Raw genomic sequence first — 19,859 nt, 5'->3', positions numbered from 1 at the left:
CCTTTTCCACCTCTCTAGTCACTTGCCAGCAGTACATATGTATCAGTAGCTACGTAAGCCCTGAACCTGCTTGGAGGTGTGGAAAGCTAGTGTGTGAAAGAAGGCTACAAATTATACCAGTAATGCTGCTGACACTAACCACTAAGAGATATCTCTTGATTACCAGCTGACAAGTATTGAAAAGTAGTAGGTATGAGCCTAATAATCTAGAAAACGTACATCGACCAAGCAATAATAAAAATATCAACAAATTTGGAACAACAAAAAACATATTCTAACAATAATGTAGTGGAATTTACTGAAAGGCATGTTCTACTTAACCAAAATACTGTGGAAAAACAATTTTTCCAAATGTTATCTAGCAAGGTAGAGCAAATGTAAAAACTGAAGATCAAAATAACCTCCATCACTTTATTGACCAAGGTGGTTTTAAACCTATCAAGTTGACAGTTTTCCAAACTGAGTTTCTATCACTCTTCAAAACAGACTACACCATATCTCTCATCACCCAGAGCTATATAGCCTAAAACTGACTATTTCAGGGACCAGCAACATGGTTGGTTAGTTTCTTTGTTTGTTTGTTTCTTTATTTAGAGACAGAGTCTCGCTCTGTCACCCAGGCTGGAGTGCAGTGGCGCAATCTTGGCTTATTGCAACCTCTGCCTCTTGGATTCAAGTGATTCTCCTGTCTCAGTCTCCTGAGTAGCTGGGATTACAGGCACGTGCTACCACCACACCTGGCTAATTTTTGTATTTTTAGTAGAGACGAGGTTTCACCATGTTGGCCAGGCTGGTCTTAAACTCCTGACCTCAAGTGATCCGCCATCCTCGACCTCTCAAAGTGCTAGGATTACAGGCGTAAGCCACCACACCCAGCCATGAAAAGGGGGTTTTAAGTGACAGCACAGCATGTTATTTTCTATGGTGGGGCTGGGGGAGAGGCAGGGTGCCAAAAGGGACTGAGAAGGACTGTAAGAGTGATTGTCCATCCTGGACACTACTTGCCAGATGTCAGCCCAGCTCATGCCCCTCCACTGTCTCTCCATCCTCCCCAAGTCATAGTACAGCCTGCAGGTCCCTGCAGCTCCCACATTCAACTTCCTCACTGCCATTCCTATCTCATCACATCCCTGCCCCTGCTTTAAACTCCTCAGTAACTTCCTTTTTCCATCAGGTAAAGACCAAGGTCATGTCATGCAAGGTTCTCAGATCTAACCCTGTCTGCTTCTGAAGCTTTGTCTCACCCTGCCTTTCCCTTCAGACTTTGTAGTTAGGTCCCCAAAAAATATTGTGCCACTTCACCCTTCCCAGAAAGTTCTCTACAAACCCACAGATCCGCCCAACTTCTCCCCACTCCTCAATCAAGACCAGACCCAGGTTTCTTCCAAGTGAGATCTCCCTATGTCTCCCACGTGGCCCTTCTATGCCTTGGTTGGGCCTCTGGTACAGAAGGCACAGTGCAACTCCGTTTACACATCTGTCTTCCAGACAAAAACCGGAGGGCAACAACCATGCTTCCTCGTGCTACACCCTGAGCGCCTAGCAAAATGCTGGGAACACAGCAAGGGGTCAAATGTCTATGTCAATCTTGCTTGAACACTCCCAGTCCTCTGAAGCAGAAAGCTGTCCATCCTAGGCAATAAATATAAGCACCAGAAAACCATCATTCTTCTTGGACACACTTTCAGGCTAGGGAATTGTTTCCCTACTAATTTCCCACTTAGAGTTTCTTCCTTCAACCATTTGTTCCTAGAGTGCTATACTATAAGTCAGGCACTGTATTAGATAGGTAGGTAGGTAGGTAGGTAGGTAGGTAGGTAGGTAGGTAGGTAGGTAGGTAGGTAGGTGGGTAGGTGGGTGGGTAGGTGGGTGGGTGTGTAGGTAGGTAGGTGGGTGGGTGGGTGGGAGGGAGAGAAGGAAATAAAGTTATCAGGGAGCTTAAAGCCTATAGGGGAGATTCTATAACCCCAAACACAGCATTCAACAGTCATTACTCCACACTATTTAGTATTGTACACATAGGTAATACATCTCTATACATTCAATGTTTTTAACCCCATTCGTCTACTAAAGTCATTCTGTTGCCTTGAGCCTACGCCAACATAAAGGTGGGAATGGAGGTGCCAATAAATAAAACCTGTATCTACAGATAAGAAATCAAATCTCAATTCTAGTGGTAGAAAGAACTAAGGAGATGGGCTAGCCCAGTATCTTCCTTTTACAGAACAAGAGGCCCACGACAGAAACAGGTTACATGAATTGCCTGGAGTCCCCCAATAGTTACACTGCTGAACCAGATTTTGAATCCAGATCTCTTAAGTCTTGGCTCAATTCATGCACCCTCTTTCTTGTCCCTTACCTAGTTGATAGTAACATGTCTCTCATGGTGTGTTACATTCAGTCCATGTCCATATGAAAAACTGAACTAGTGTTTCTTGGGGCAGAAGAAATGACAAAAGCCAAGGCAGTAAGACAGCACCATATAATATCATAACCAAAAGCTACCCTCAGTTGCTAACATTTTTAGCATTTGTAGTAGGACAGAATTATCGGTCCCAATTCTTCACTCTCTGGTAATTGTACTTCTACGGCCTCTTGTGGGTAAAGCACACTTTACTCCTTCTTGATTCCAGAGATGCTATGGCTAATGGGATGCTAGGGAATCTGATGCTGGCAAAGACTTGAAACATACTCATGCAGTCAGGCTTGCCCTCTTGCACATGACACTACCATGAGAAGAACTTACCCTAGTTACTCACCTTCCAGCCAAGGCCTCAAAGTGAGACACATGGAGTAGGCTGCTGCAGGGAATCTCATACATGTGAGCAATAAATAAATACATACAGTTGCATGCCACTGAGACTTTGGGAGTTGTTATGGAGCAAAAGCTGACTGATAATCACAATGTGTTATCCTTCAAGTCAAAAATGCATATTTCTCCTTATCTGTCACTGCTGTAACCCCTCAGAGTATTAGCTCGCTGTTGAAGTAGCAATCACCTTATTCTTTTTCTGTTTTACATTTTCTTAATTTCTCTAGGCTAGCTTTTTTCAGATTCTCTTCAGAAAAGAACAATGTCTACAAATTGAAGTGTCATCTCCAAGGTTTTTCCTGATTCTTAAGGTAGTTATTATATAAGAGGGTGGCAGAAAATGTTATCCTTTCACTGTCACATCACAAAATGCCTCCTTTTTCCTTCAAAGCAGTCAAGTAAGATTTGTCATGATCATGGTTAATTTATTAAAGATAATTTTCAGCTCATATGATGGATCCTAGAGATGGGTGGGAAAAGGGTACATGTATCTTCACTGCAAGTACTCAAGATTTTTAAAAGCTGTTTTAAAACCTTCAGCTGAAATAAATATTAAAATACAATGACTTTTGGTATTTTTAAAGGGCCTCCAAATCAGGGTAACTTTAAACAATGACACTCAATGTAAATGCCCTTCAATTGTGCCATTTTCCCATTCCAGCACACAGCTCAATGTCATTAAAACTACTCAAATTTAATTAATTATCATTATCATTTGTAATTTTTGAAGCTCAGTAGACCCGAAATAAAATTACGTTTGGATGACAAAACACATTATGCAATAAAGTCATCTGGAGGGTAGAATACCAAACTGGGAGCCTACTGCCTCTTTTTCCTTCTGCTTGCCATGACAAAGTTAATTTGTTTGCTTTCTTTATTCTTCCTTCTGTCTTACAAAGGAGATGCATACACTTACTTTGGAAAGGATGTAATTTCTATATATGTATCAGTCTACACTGTATTAATATGCCTAGAGTGTGTATAGAATTATATGCATGAGTATTTGTAAATTTAAGTCTGTTTACTCAAAACCACAGAAAATATGGTTTCAGTGCATCCTTCTTTTGATGTCAAAGGAGTAAGTGATTTTCTCAGGGAAATGAAAGCTAATTTCTTCAATTCTGGACTACAGATAATTAGAACTGACTACAAAAACAAGAAGTAAACATGTCTTCCTATTTTTGAACCAAAGCTAGTAGAATAGCACTGTCTTCAAGGAAAACTTTATTTGCATATATTCAAATTCATGCCTAAAGAAATTCTTCAGGGTGGGAAAAAAAAATTCCTCAAGGACCAGGGTTTTTAACCTGGAGCCCATGGACAGAACTCAAGGGATTCATGACCTTGGATAGGAAAAAACACATTTTTATGAGTCACTCATTAAAATTTAGCATTTCTTCCAATTACGAATGTAGGCAACACATCACAGTATTGGCAGTACCTGTGACTTTGACAACAATAGAAATTGGATGCCTTCACATTACAGCTGCTGTCAAAAATCCAAAATATTGTTTATTCATCTCCACCTCAAAATTACAGTGACCCACCACTAAATATTATTTAATGTATTGATAAAGAAGCACATCTATTACCCTATGACAATTTTGACAACTGTATTCGATGTAACTGCTTTCCTTTGCAATCACATGTAATTTAATATTATGTACCCTGCGACACTGAGGACACGCTGCATCCACTTGCCACACTCTCACTCCTCAGCTGCCCGTCTTTATTAACTAAGGACATCCGGGGTGCTTTTTGTGGAAGCATGAGCATACTGTACTGAGGGAAGGGAGAGGAGATAACAACCTATTTATATATATCTATAACAGTGAAATTTTTAAAAATGGTAATTATGATGAGGCATCTGTCTATTTGGCACCATCTAAAACCAGCAAGCAATAATTGTACAACAAGGGGGTGTTTAGTGTGTGAGGTTTAGGACATTGTGCCAGAAAACCTAAAGCATCCAAGTTGTAAAACACTGTAATAAGCAGGTAATCCTAGGCCCAGCGTCCAAGTTTCTGCCCTAACCTGTTCCTTATGATTATGATTTTAAAACATCCCAGTGTCAGCAGGTTCACTGTGAGTCAGACCTGAAATAATAAATGGCTTATTTTCCATCCTGATGGAGGAAATACATCATGGCTCATTGTGGCTCACTTAACTGAGGCTGTTTTTACAGGAAAATACAAAAATAACTAAGCCATTCCGCCTTACCATTTTTATTTTAAATTTTTTTTATTAACAAAGCTCTACAATCCATTTTAAAAAGAAAAAGCATGTTTTCAATACAGGCTATAAAAACAATAGCTCACAAACATCTAGAAGGAAAAATAACATAAACTGAGAAAATTATGCTTGTAACCAACAAATACCCTGGTTTGCCAAAATAATCAGTGAAATGCATTCACTACATCGAGATAAAGTGCTGCTTATTTAAATGGTCAACCACGTGGTAATGCTGTTAAAAGACAGCCAAAATCTTCTACCAGTATTCATTAAGGTTGCCAGGCCTTAAAAACCACATGTATCTATACACATACGTATACATAAATTCCAGAATGCAAAGTCTTAGTTGTTGCAACCTCTCAACTGAATGTTAGGAGAAAAGTTATATCTTTATCAAAAATAAATGCTTATTCAGTGGCATCAATACTGCACATAGGCTGTAAAACTCATCGTGACTGAGGATAAAATGAGTGCGCAATATATTCTCAGAACAATGAGTTTTGTTCTATCCTGTTACATAAACAAGTTCTATGTGACCTCACGGGTTTTAGATATGATTTATGACACCATGTCAGAATGCAATCTTATTCGTTACCTAAAACTGTGCTAGAGTGCTACCACTATGGTAGGTTCAGACATTATTTAAAACAAACAAACAAACTTAAGACAGCATCACTGTAACCAATACTAGATTACTAGGTACATACAGTGTATAGTTCAGGATATGACCGACCAATAAATTTAGAATCATACATAAGGTTCTCAGTGTGTAACACAAATTTGAAGCTAAAAATATTCATCACATCTGCTGATTTTGTACATTAAAAGAGTTAAGCCATAATTGTATCCTATGTCCTTGAAACAGTGATGCGGGGGGAAACCCTGCTAGAGGGGTTCACATGGACTTACCTGCCCAATCCCTCCTCACCTGACTCGTCTCGTGCCCCTAAACATGGATGGCATGATAGGGAAAGAACACATCTAAAACACACGGAAGCTGTGTTTGGGAGAGAGGATGGTGCTCAGCACTCTCCCATGAGCCCTGTTAATTCCCTCCTCCCATCACAGCTACAGTATTGTCAACAGTAAAATATTAAAACCGAGGCTGGACACGGTAGCTCACACCTGTAAATCCCAGCACAGTGGGAGGCCAAGTTGAGTGGGTCACTTGAGCCCAGGAGTTCAAGACTACCCTGGGCAACATGGCAAAACCCCGTCTCTACTGAAAATACAAAAAATGAGCCATGCATGGTGGTGCATGCCTTTAGTCTCAGCTACTCAGGAGGCTGAGGTGGGAGGACCGTTTGAGCCCACGAGTCGGGGATTGAGCCAAGATCACGCCAGTGCACTCCAGCGTGGGCAACAGAGTGAGACCCTATCTCAATAAATAAATAAACAAAAATAAAAATAAAAACTCCACTAGAGGGCTAGGTTTTGCCCTGCCTTTTTACAGGCCTACTGAAGACAGGGTCAGTAGACTGAGCGGGCCAGCAGAAAATGCACTGACTCAAGGGTTACAGTTATCCATTCTCCATTTATCAGCTGTCATGCCATAGAGACCCTGGATCCCCCCAACAAAATCTAGGCTTCCCCACTTCTACTACAGGGTTTTAGAAAGCTCAAATGGACAGAGCACAGCAGGCAGACAGCATATCATAAACACAGCTATGAAGAGAAAGTGCCATGTATGATGGAGAAAATGTTGCAGGGTCTCCATGAAATTATCAGGATGACACCTCAGGTTTTCAACCTTAAGGAAGAAAACAGAAGAGACTTGTGTGTGTGTGCTACACATATGTACGTACACAAATGCGCGCAAGCATGCCTAAGGAGATTTCTTTCAAAAAGAAGGCTGGCCCAACAATGTCAGTGGTCAAGAAATTTTATCATCCCAGGCCCAACATTTCTTGTTTCCTTGATGTCAATTTCATATACAGTACTCCTTCCCTGAGTTTTCACTTTCTACCTTTTTGTTACTTGCAGTACGATATGGTAAGATATTTTGAGAGAGAAACTGCATTCATCTATCTTTTATTACAGTATACTGTTGTTATTGGTCTGTTTTATTATTAGTTATTGTTGTTAATCTCTTACTCTGACTAACGTATAAACTATCACAGGTATGTAGGTATAGGGAAAAACGTAGTATACACAGGGTCTGATACTATCCACAGTTTCAGGCACTCACTGTGGGTCCCGGAACTATCTCCCTCCTATAAAGGAGGACTACTGGGTATCAGCTGATCTACGATTTTAACGGCAACATTTTAAAAGAGGAATGACCCACAAACTCTACTCTCCCTGTCTTCGTATTCCTTTCACCAGCAAGATAGAGGTGAAGAACTAAACTTTAATCAGCCACAATTTGAAGGCTGTCAGATGATCTCCAGTATTTAAACCTTGAAATCTGGGTGAAAAAGAACACCTCATGCCTGTAAACCCTATTTCTCCATCAGGATTATCACTTGGTCAATAAGGGATAGCAAAGTCACAAGTGTCCTCTTTTTGGCGGTGATGTGTGTATTGGAGGGCAGGATCTCTGTGAGAACGGCTAGAAGTAAAAGAGATATGGTGAAAGGTCACTAGTCTATCATCTCTCTCTTCCTGACGCACATAAGGATGTGACATAGTTACATGTGGTTTGCAAAGAGGCCTTCTCCCTTTACGATCTGCTTCTCCAACATCCCTAATCTAAATCAATTTTTATTTTCAGTTTGGTGTTTAAAAAAAACAAAAAAGTTACCACACAGAAAGGACTGTAAGTCTGAAATGTTAATCACATCAAAGTCTGGAACTTCAAAGTTGCAGTTCCCACACCAAGAGCCGCTCCGGCCCCCATCTGCAGTTTGAGTGTCAATCTAGATGGTAGTCTCTCTGATTTAAGACCTTGTTTTATGTGTACAGGGACTGTGGCCAAGTCACAGGCCCCACGAATTCGAATTTCCTGACTCTCATTTGGTTTAGTGGATGATTACGGCATCAGCATGTGCATTTGAAACAGGTCCCCAAAGAGGAAGCACATTCAGGTCACTTGAACAAACACGAGCGTGAGCCACACCAGAGCCCTCCAGCTGACTGCCTAGCAGCAGTTACACTGTCTTCCATCAGGACCCTGTGACCAGAACTACCAGGCAGCTTTCATGGAACTGAAGTTGGGTCCTCACGGCTGGTACCATTAAATGGCTTATTTTTCTAAGAGCCTGTGAAGAGCTTTAACAGACAGAAGAAAGTAAATCAGACCTCTCTTTAAAGAGAAAAAATAAAGGGTGAAAAAACTAGCACTCAACCCGGTATTTTAACTACTGGCAGTTGCCTTTCCTCTACCATGCAACACAGTGATTTGCAAAGGTATTTTCCAGCAGTTCTGGTTCCTGATTTCAGTGGCTACTCTATTTTAGGAATAAGGACAAAACTCAATACAGAGACAAATGTTGGAAAAGTCCCAGGGAACTAACCTGGCACCAGCAGTTCTGTGCAAGTCCACCCGGCCAGGCCAGGATGCATCTAAAAGCCAAACAGTTTGCTGTGTGCTTGCTTCTCATCGTCTTCATCTCCTCCAGAATCTGGAAAATTTAAAGCTAGATATGTTTAACCACCAGTAAACATGCTGACCATGAGCTCAGTCCACTTCAGAAAGTCAAGAACACTGCAGGCATTAGGACCTCTTTTCAAAGCGTGATTCTGCAACACAATTTAATTCATCTGAATTTTCTACTCAGCAAGAGGGACCTACAGGACTCAAGGTCACTGGAGTTGTATACGGTCAATGACGTTTCATTTTGTAAAGAGGAAAACTAAGAAACTGAGAGGACAGCAAACCTTCACATAGAAGATTTTGTTACTGAGAACAATGCTAGCAACTTTCTCACACTGCACAGACAGTGGAAGATCTCTTGGCCCTGCAGAGAAGAAAGCACAAGGATAGCGATGCTCCCCTTATCTAGTGGCCAACCTTCCAACCACCTCAGCCTCTGAAACACTCAAGACTATTTAAACAAACGTGAACCAGAAAGTCAGGGCTAAAAGAAAACAATGAAAGCCAAGTGCTAATCCACATAACTACAGAGCACAGAGATCCTCTCAAATCCTCATCCAGGGCCTGGCTGGATTTAAACTGTGTATAAAATAAGGCCAGTTATTTAACACACTTTGTTATAAAGTTTCTCCTGAAAGGCTCACCCCTTCCTAGCTTGAAAACCATGCTGAAGTAGCTAGGAGGCAAAGCAATGTACACAGGAAGAGAAGGTCTTTGTCAAGCTCCAGAAGACATGGCATAGGTGGTAAGCAAAAAACCAGAAGATCCCAATGATCACTCCCATCACTCCAGTAAGGCAGAAAAGCACACAGTGAATGCAGAGGTAGATAAAAAGCACATTCATGCAGCAAACAACTGCTGAGCACCTACTACCATGTGAGTTCAAAAGAATGAACAAAACAGAGGATGCTTGTCCTTGTGGAGCCTGTGCTCTACGGCAGGGGAGATGGACAAGAATACACACTGGGGGTAGGTGGCAACAAGTGCCTGGCAGAGGGGGCCAGGCATAGTGGCCCACGCCTGTAATCCTAGCACTTTGGGAGGCCGAGGCAGGTGGATCACCTTGAGGTCAGGAGTTGGAGACCAGACTGGCCAATATGGTGAAACCCCATCTCTACTAAAAATACAATTTAGCCGGCCACGGTGGTGCGCACCTAAAATCCCAGCTACTCAGGAAGCTGAGGCAGGAGAACCGCTTGAACCCAGGAGGGGAAGGTTGCAGTGAGCCAAGATCACACCACTGCACTCTAGCCTGGGTGACAGAGTGAGACTCCGTCATACATACGCACATTGATAGATAAATTAGATAGATAGATAGATAGATAGATAGATAGATAGATAGATAGATAGATAGATAGATAGATAGACAGACAGACAGACAGACAGTCAGACAGAGCAGAGGGGATGGTGCATGGCATATACCGGGCATGCGGGGAGGCTGTGATTATCAACAATGAGGTCAAGGAAAATTGCTTTGAAAAGGTGACATCTGAGTGAGCGAGGAGAGGTGAAGGAAGTAGCCAGGCAGACACCTGCGGAACAGTGTTCCAAAGAGAGGCAAGAGATATCGCCAAAGCCCTGAGGCAGAAGGATGCATGGCATGAAAGGAGGCCAAGTGACCAGAGAGACATGAAAGAGAGGAAAATGAGGTCAGGAGGGCTGGGCTATAACAGAGAGGCTTGCAGGCTGCTGTGGGAACCTCAGCTTTCAGGCTGAGGGAGGCAGGCAGCCAGGGGAAGTTTGGAGCAGAGGATCCATCTGGCCTTGCTGAGTACAGGCTGCAAAAGAAAGGGCAGAAGCAGGAAAAGCAGTTAGGAGACAGAGCAACCAACCTGCAGAGAAACTACAGGGGTTTGAACCAGACACAGAAGTGGAAGGGGTAAGAAGTAAAGGAACTTGGATATATTTTGAAGATAAAGATGCCAGCACTGCTGATAAACCGTACGTGGGATAGGAAGGGAAAGGAAAAACACCTTCTTCCCAAATTTGAAAGAGCTTTAGTTACTTGGAATATTTACTCAAAATCAAAAACAAGTATCTTTAGCTGAGACAAGAATATCTGGGAATGATAGTAAGGAGGGTTTTTTTTTTTTAAGTGAAAAAAAAATTAAAACACAAAAAAAGAACATTGAATGCCTTGGCACACAACAGAAAATTAAGTCAGAGAACGCTGCAAAGGGACTAATGTTTAAAGATGTATGAAGGAGAGAGAAAAAATTAAAAAGACAAGAACTAAACCAGGTATTCTGAAAAGTTCTGTAAAGGAAATGAGTCTGAAGAATGAGACGATGCTCATCTAATGAAGCAGACAGGAAAAGGGTTTGAAGAAGAGGGACCGTGGAGGGCCAAACGCATGTGGAGAAGGAGAAGTCTATTGGTACACTCACAGGAAGCAGCAGCAGGAATGGCCTGAAAAGGCCATGATGAGCAATTGTATTTATGCTGGAGGTATCAGGAGCTACTATAGGGCAGAACAAGACGGAAATACAAGAGGGAGACGAAGCTGTGTTTCTCTACTTAGGACAGAGTTGATCCGTGAGGCTGCGTGCAAGGGGTGTGAAGGGAAGGCGGTACAATAAAAGTAAATCCTGAAGCAGACCAAGGAATGAAAAGAAAAACCGGCACTACCTGGCAGTCTAGATTGGGAGCCAGAGCAAAAGAGACAGATGGAGAAAGGAGCAAGGAACCAGGAAACAACACTCTATTGCAACTCACCTCCTGTGAGCTTCCTGGGGCTCCTTTTTCAATGGATAGCCCTCATGCTTTTAGCATCTTTATGCTAACAAGCGAATACAAACAAAACCTCCCCACACCCGCCCTGCTGGATACAAGTCACTCTAAATAGAAATAACTGAACAGATATTTTAAAATATGATACGAAAGTATTAATTTCTGCATGAATTTCTAATGGGATAACAGAGAAATGACGGTTTGGGGAACAATCTATCTCTGACCAATAACAAAGGTGAAAGGCCGGGCACGGTGACTCACGCCTGTAATCCCAGCACTCTGGGAGGCGAGGCGGGCAGATCACCTGAGGTCAGGAGTTTGAGAATCGCCTGACCAACATGGAGAAGCCCTGTCTCTACTAAAAATACAAAATTAGCTGGATGTGGTGGCGCATGCCTGTAATCCCAGCTACTCGGGAGGCTGAGCCAGGAGAATCGCTTGAACCAGGGAGGCGTAGGTCACGGTGAGCTAAGATGGGGCCATTGCACTCCAGCCTGGGCAACAAGAGCAAAACTCCATCTCAAAAAAAAAAGGAAAGAAAGAAAGTTGAAAAGTTACTAAGAATGTTTACCATTAAAAGAGAGAGGGGTGGGAAATCATCAGAACTCACGTTCTTGTGACCAGGTAATATGTCCCCAGCATCTAGCAGCCAGAAAAGGAACTCAGTCTCATCTAATAAAGACACAGAGCCACAGTACACAAGCCTTAATAGATCAGCACTCCTCTCTCCTAACTATATTTGGGTGAAGGAACAGGTGGATAGAAAGAATACCAAACATGTTGGGGGGCGGGGGGCGGACATGACCTGAAAATAGGGAAAAAGATTTAAATAACAATGTTGAACAATAAATAAGAAGGCAAAAACTAACATGGTATTTCCTTTTTAATTTCAGAGATTCCTAACCAATGAAAGCATTAAGTGTTCTGTACGTTGTATGTAATACAACAAATGAGATGTACCACACTGGAAATTCTCTGAAAACAAGGAAAAGCTCCAAAGTGCAAGCCTCAGGTGATCAGAAACAAGAAATGGAGAAGTCCAGATCTCACACACACCTCAGGCCTGATGCATTCACTGGCAAAATAGAAATCAACAGGTGACATGCTTGCCAAAATCACATCATCTGCCTTTCTAGATATTTCTTCTAGAGTAGTGCAAGACCTGAAAACTTTTATTTTTTATTTTTATTTATTTATTTATTTACTTATTTATTTATTTGAGACGGAGTCTTGCTCTGTCGCCCAGGCTGGAGGGCAGTGGCGCGATCTCAGCTCACTGCAAGCTCCGCCTCCCGGGTTCACGCCATTCTCCTGCCTCAGCCTCCCGAGTAGCTGGGACTACAGGCGCCCGCCGCCACATCCAGCTAGTTTTTTGTATTTTTAGTAGAGACGGGGTTTCACCGTGTTAGCCAGGATGGTCTCGATCTCCTGACCTCGTGATCCGCCTGCCTCGGCCTCCCAAAGTGCTGGGATTACAGCTGTGAGCCACCGCACCCGGCCAATTTTTTTTTTTTTTTTTTTTAAGGCACGGTCCTGGCTCTGTCACCCAGGCTGGAGTGCAGTGGCGCAATCTCGGCTCACTGCAACCCCGCCTCCCAGGCTCAAGTGATCCTCCCACCTCAGCCTCCAGAGTAGCTGGGACAACAGACATATGCTACACATCCTGCTAATTTTTGTAGCAAAGGGGTTTCACCATGTTGCCCAGGCTGGTTTCAAACTCCTGGACTCAAGAGATCCGCCCATCTCATCCTACACTCCCCTCCAAGAGCTGGGATTACAGGCGTGAGCCATGACACCTGGCCCTGAAAACTTTAGATGTACATGTGGAATACTACCAATTCATACTAAAATACCCACTCAACTTTCTTCTTCCAAGCTCCCAAGAGCTGTTCCACAGAACAGGATTGTATTCTGGTGGATGATTTGGCTAAGCCGAGTGATGAGGGCAGAGAGGACAATAATTGTTATTTTACTGAACAGCAGAGTTATGAAACCAAGAACAGTACAGTAGTTAAAACTAAGAACCCTGAAGACCAATAGGCATGGATTTGAGTTGGGAAGAGATGGGCAGCTCTCAAAAAAGGCACAAACAATTGAAGGATGGATACTATGGCATATGTTAAAAGAATGTTGAAAGGAAAATAAGAAAGCCAGGAATCTCAGGATGAATCAGTCTAGATCTAGATCAGATGGTGGTGGTGAAGAAACCTTATCTCAAGACTGTAATCATTGTGAAAATAGGAGAAGATGGCAGCAAGAGCGTCTCCAAAGAGAAGAGGCCTATTAGCAGTTTATTAAATAACTCAACGAAGAAGATTATCGGCTTATGAGAGACCATAATCTTTTAGGCTCCCCCGGAGAATTACCAGAAGAACTGCAACAGCGGTTAGACGGGGTCAACGAACAACTAGCATCTCAGCCTGACTTGAGAAATGGCACAAATTGGCCGAGCGTGGTGTTTCATGCCTGTAATCCCAGCACTTTGGGAGGCTGAGGTGGGTGGATCACGAGGTCAGGAGTTTAAGACCTGCCTGGCCAACATGGTGAAACCCCATCTCTACTAAACAGATATAAAAATTTAGTTGGGTGTAGGTGGTGCATGCCTGTAATCCCAGCTACTCGGGAGGCTGAGGCAGGAGAATCGCTTGAATCTGGGAGGTGTAGTTTGCAGTGAGCCGAGATCGTGCCACTGCACTCCAGCCTAGGCAACAAGAGTGAAACTCCATCTCAAAAAAATAAAATAAAATAAAATAAAATAAAATAAAATAAAATAAAATAAAATAAAAGGAACAAATTACAGAGACTCAGAAGTTCCCAGAGAAAGTTCAAATGAATATTCTCTTCCAGAATAGTTGAACACCTTTTGGGGCACAGGAAATGCAACTCGAAGTGGACAAAATGAGAATCAAAATTGGAGAGCTATGAGTCAAACAAACTCGAACAGTGGAGTTTCAGTTTAGTCTGGAAATCCACATAAATCAAGAAAATAAAGGATTTGAAATTCATGGAGATTATACAAACATTCCACTTTCAGAAACAGATATCATACTACAAACAGGCAACAAAGGTCAACTAGTCCTGTGGCTCAGCGAACAAGAAGCCAAATTTCAGTGAATTTCAATGGTGGTAGTTCCAACGTTCTAAGGACTAGTCTTGCTTCAAGGGGGAAAAATTCAGCTGAAGGATCTTTCTCAACATTGGGAAGATTAAGAACTGGAATTGGGGGATCAGCTGGCATTCCCGGAGCTAGTGCTTCACGCACTAATTTCAGTAGTCATACAAACCAGTCAGGTGGTAGCAAACTCAGGCAAAGGGAGGCGCAACGGTTTAAAGCAGCACATGTTTGGGAAAATGGAGCTAGAGGTAATGTTACAGTGAGAAATACAAACCAAAGATTAAGGCCAATAAGATCTACCTTCAGTAGCCAAAGTCGTTCACCAGTTCAAGAGACAGAGTGGCACTGTTTATCATAATTCACAAAGGGAAAGTAGACCAATACCACCAAACCACTAGAAGATCTGTTAGGAGGAGAGGTATAACTCAAGTCTTTTTAGAGCAAGATAGAGAACAGAGAGGTACTGCATATACCCCATTCTCTAATTCAAGACTTGTGTCAAGAATAACAGTAGAAGAAGAATCCAGCAGATCATCAACTGCTGTACCACAACATCAACAATCACACTGGACCTTCAAGTGAGAAGGATCCATCCTGGAGAAAACAGAGATCGGGATAGTACTGCAGACAGAACTCATCCAGAGTAGGGCTAACAAAAAATACAGTCACTATTCAAAGCAATAATGGGGGCTTCTGCCAAATCACTTCTTGTTTAGAGCGGTCATGTATTCAAACCTATGTTAGTACCAGAATTCTTCCTAGGATTTCTGAGAATGAGCTTGTTGAGCCATCATCAGTGGCTCTTTGGTCAATTTTAAGGCAGATTATGACTGGGTCTGGAGAACCTAGTACTCTAATGGAGGGCTCAACCATTAGAGAGAAGCTCTGGTTCTCCAAGTCAGAGCTTCAGAGAAATGGTCAGCATTTACCAGAGATGCACTCAGAACTGAGTAACTTAGGTACAGTTAGACAGCAGCCAGCACAGGGAAGGTTCCTCTCAAGACAGGCAGGCCCAAGGAGATAGCACTGAAATGCATGGTGTAAATGAGACCACTCAGCCTCATACCTGAAACAGTGACAATAGGGGTAGCACGTAGTTGCAAAATTCAAATGATTTAGTCAGACTGGAACACTACCTATTCTTCCCCTTGCTCTCTCTTTTTTGTTGTTGTTGTTTTTTGGAGATGTGAGTCTCGCTCAGCCACCCAGGCTGGAGTGCGGTGGTACGATCTCGACTCACTGCAATCACTGTCTCCCGGATTCAAGCTATTCTCCCACCTCAGCCTCCCTAGTAGCTGGGATTACAGGAACCCGCCATCATGCCTGGCTAATTTTTGTATTTTAGTAGAGATGGGGTTTCACCATGTTGGCCAGGCTGGTCTTGAACTCCTGACCTCAGGTGATCCACCCGCCTCAGTCTCCCAAGGTGCTAGGATTACAGGCAAGAGCCATCACGCCTGCCCGAATATATGATTGAACCAAAGAGCAGACTGATAATCTTTCCACCCAGTGCTAGAGCATAACAGTATTGATAGTGAACTAGGTAAAATCCGTAGTGCTTGTTATCAGTGACTATATAACTGGAAACAAGCTCAGGCAATTACTTTGCATGCATGAATTTCATATTCATTGTACCGACCGATGGCTCTCCGAGAATTTCACTTGTCCGATCTGTCAGCGATCTGTTTTAGGGTCCAACACAGCAAACAATGGGTAAAGTGATGGGATCTACTCAAATATTGTATTTTAGTAGAACTGAATGTTCAGGCATTGTTTTGCTTAGTTACTTGTGATGAGCCAACTAGGATGAAAAATAACCGATTATATACAGTTGGAACTATTTTTGTGTGCTTTTTAAAACTTACTATAAAGAGGAAATTTATATAAAATTTAAAAATATAAATGTTAAATTATCCAGAAACAAAATAATTAACATTGCTAGAACCAAATAATGTCTAAAATGTTTTTATTTTGGTAATTTTGTCATGCTAAGCACTTTTGTCTCTGCACAATTCAATAGGTTAAAAACCAATCTTCTTTTTCTTAATAGCACAGCAGACTTTACTTTCAAGTTTCACAGGCTTAGTATTTGTGTCTAGACATTTCTATCTAAATAAGCTTTTCATTAACTTTTTAAGAATAATACCTTTTCATGAAAGAGTATTGGCTGAATGTTTGCTATACATACGTTACTTGAAATGTTAAATTTAATATATAGTATACCATATATGCATATATAGGTATATAATTTTAAGGTTAAAAGATTCAGTCTACAAGTTTGGTTCTTATTTAAGCTTTTCGGCTAATACTGCATATGGCACAATGTTTAATACTGGCAAGATCATCTCAGAGAGAAAGGGGATTCAGATATCATTTTAATATAGAGATAATTTACTGAAGCATCTCTGACAATCTGACTTATTAGAAAGCAAGCAATATATAACACTGAACAAGTATCTATTCAGTAATGGAAAATTTAGGACATACAGGTTATTAAACTTGTGCTCAGCCTTTTTGTAACTTTTTTGAAAGTGCAAACAATTCTTTGGATTATTAAATAAGGTATACAATATGCACAGTTTCTCAAATTTAGTTTTAAAATCTAAAAAAAAGTCTATAAAGAATCAATTGCATAGATAATATGTTAAGTTCACTTGGAGGCTAAAAATCTCCAATGAAAACAAAAACCTTTAAGAGAACGCATTTTATACAAACACAAAGAATGCATTGATGATCTATTTCTACCAATAAACATTAAAACAAACCAAAAAAATCTCAAATTTCGTAACTGTAGGAAAAGCTAGACTTATAGAGGGAGTGTTTATTTAACCACCACCACTACCTTCAGGTGAACTGGCTGCATCTCCACCACATTCTGAGACATCAACTTTGAAGTGCTAGCTCACTGAAGGAATTTCTTTTCGGGCAAAAGGCAAATCTGTCTTTCCCAAGCCAAAGAAAATCCAAACAAAAATCACCAAGCCTCCTGTCTGCTCGACATAATTCCACCATTACCTGAGCCTGTGATGAGCTAGTACACAGAAAGCACACGGCTCTATGCCTGGCATAACATGGTTTTTCAAAGTTAAACTATTTTTTATCATTATTCCTCAGATTCCAATCACCTAAAAATTATTTTCCAAATTTACTATTTTGCCCATTCCCTAAGGATCACTATAAGTAAGCATGGAAGAAGAAGAGAGTCCTGCTCTGTAAGAAACAATTCCAGACTAGAGATTTCTTAAAGTATTATCTGCTTCCAGGGTGTGATTCAAAGGTTTAAGCCCATGCCAATCATTTTATGGCAGCAAGTCTGCTGTGGCAACACACTTAAACAGTCAAATTCTCAGCAGAATCAATTCCTTTTATCAAAGGTACGAATAAATCAAAACAAAACCACCTGATTTGCATTTATTCACCTTTCTCTAAGTTCTCCAATGGGAATGTTTCAAAAAAAAAAAAAATGAGATACAGTTAAAGGGGAAAGAAAAACAAACTTGGCTTCTAAAAAATAACACAGCCATTATATTGAGATGTATTTCTCTCCAGGCCATAAAACATTTATCCCTTGGTAAGGCTGCTCTATGAACAAAGGCTTTTTTTTTTTTTTTCCCAAAAGTGACGCGGGGGACCATGTGGGGCATTAGTTATTACTGTTGCTGACTATTATGAAAATCACCTTTTTTCCTCTGCATTTACGTCTGTGTGTATCACATGACAACCCAGAAGACAGATCGGTAAACTTGCCAACAACAAGAAATAAAATAAGCAATCAAATCAACAACAGAATTAAATTACACTGACAAGTTAGAATACTGGGTTTAAAAATCAACATAAAATTGGAAGTTCAATAGTCTTTTTTCTTTTTAATGGGGAAATGTGTTTGGAGGCAGGCACAGAAATGTTTGCTGTGTCATATGAACCACTGTAAATGACAAAAAGGTGTGGTAGTCTTAGGTTGTAGTAACAAATGTAAAATTTCCAGATCACAGGAAATAAAAGTCTCACTACACTCAGAACTGGCCACACTATATCTAGAGAACTAGATGAGTTATTTATTAACACACTTTAAGAAGGACATTGATAAATTAGAGTGCATCCCATAATGAGAAAGGGGTCCAGTTCCGGGGACCATGGTCAAGAAGTTCCCCAGGCCAGGCATGGTGGCTCATGCCTGTAATCCCAACACTTTGGAAAGCTGAGGCAGGAAGAGTCTGAGACCAGCCTGGGCAACAAAGTGAGACACCATCTCTTAAAAAAAAAATTTTTTTTTTTTAAATTAGCCAGGCATGGTGGCGCACACCTGTAGTCCCAGGTACTTGGGAAGCTGAGGTTGGAGGATGGCTTGAGCCCAGGAGTTTGAGGCTGTAATGAGCTGTGATCAAACCACGGCTCTTCAGCCTGGGTGACAGTGTGAGATTGTCTCAATAAATAAAAATAAGAAATAAAAGACTCCTAATCTCTGGAGATAAACAAAGCCTAGGGGACCCTCTGCAGAAGAAGCCAAAGGAGATATGTGGCCTAGTCCCAATTCTAAGATTTTATGCACCTGGGGACTATTATCATATCATAGCCTGATAGTACCACCAACAGAAAACAGGCCAGGAATGTAATCAAAGCTGTTAAAAACTAATATTGCTTTAAAAAAAAAAAAAAAAAAAAAAAAAAAAAAAAAAAAAAACAGATCACTCAGAACATTCCTAAGAGCAGAGAGACATATGGTACTACATGAGTTTCATGAAAACTTACCCAGAAATTGCAGCAATGCTTTGCTTTATAATATTTAAAAATTGTGCTTGCCTATCTTACCCAATCACTTATAACATGCATTATAAGTGGTCAGTTCTGATTCATACCATATGATAAGAACAGCACTCTGACTAAAGGGGGTGGGATGGGAACCCCAGGGCCAGAGTACTCATCTCATCATAAATTAAATGGTGGCTAGGCAGGCAACTTGGCAGAGGGAGGTGACAGATGATACTGTGTAGGAATTTAATACTTTTTAAAGTTTATCAAGTCCACTCAAATTATTTTTTTTGGAAATTTTCAGAGTATATGGAATCAACCACTCCCTCAACCTGGAATCATTTTTGGTAAGCATGTAATGGAACACAGAATTACAATTTTCAATGAGAGTATTTCGAGTACTGAAAATAACTATCTCACTAGGAATTATGCATACAGTTTTTTATGTATATAACAGAGTATTTCTGGCAATCCATTAGATAGAAAATTTAACAATATACATTGCAATATTAAAATCTGTTTTCTATAGCTCTTTATGAACCAATCATAAAACATGGTTTTGGATGCTAGGTAAAAGTAACAAAAAGTCTAGTAATATATAAAGTTTTGACTGGATAAATGTAAGTCAGTACAAATGAAAGTACTTTTTATTGTGAGAGATTAAGTGGATTATTAGTGAAGATGAA

The 19,859-nt window shown here is 41.0% G+C and overlaps 1 protein-coding gene and 1 pseudogene across 2 annotated transcripts in view; one reads left to right on the top strand and one right to left on the bottom strand.

Moving 5' to 3' along the window:
- FOXO1 (forkhead box O1) overlaps positions 1-19,859 on the bottom strand; it is a 111,284-nt gene that overhangs the window by 49,900 nt on the left and 41,525 nt on the right. Inside the window, exon 2 of one of the 2 annotated variants that reach the window (XM_030922046.1) lies at positions 8,500-8,607. The exons of the other annotated variant lie outside the window; for it this stretch is intronic. Coding sequence (XP_030777906.1) covers positions 8,500-8,607 — 108 coding nt within the window. The remainder of the gene's footprint in view (positions 1-8,499; positions 8,608-19,859) is intronic. 2 annotated transcript variants of the gene reach the window in all.
- LOC104671109 lies at positions 13,474-16,141 on the top strand (annotated as a pseudogene).

The sequence above is a fragment of the Rhinopithecus roxellana genome, chromosome 18, assembly GCF_007565055.1.
Source record: "Rhinopithecus roxellana isolate Shanxi Qingling chromosome 18, ASM756505v1, whole genome shotgun sequence".
Classification (NCBI taxonomy): domain Eukaryota; kingdom Metazoa; phylum Chordata; class Mammalia; order Primates; family Cercopithecidae; genus Rhinopithecus; species Rhinopithecus roxellana.
This window is presented reverse-complemented; position numbering and strand designations above follow the sequence as displayed.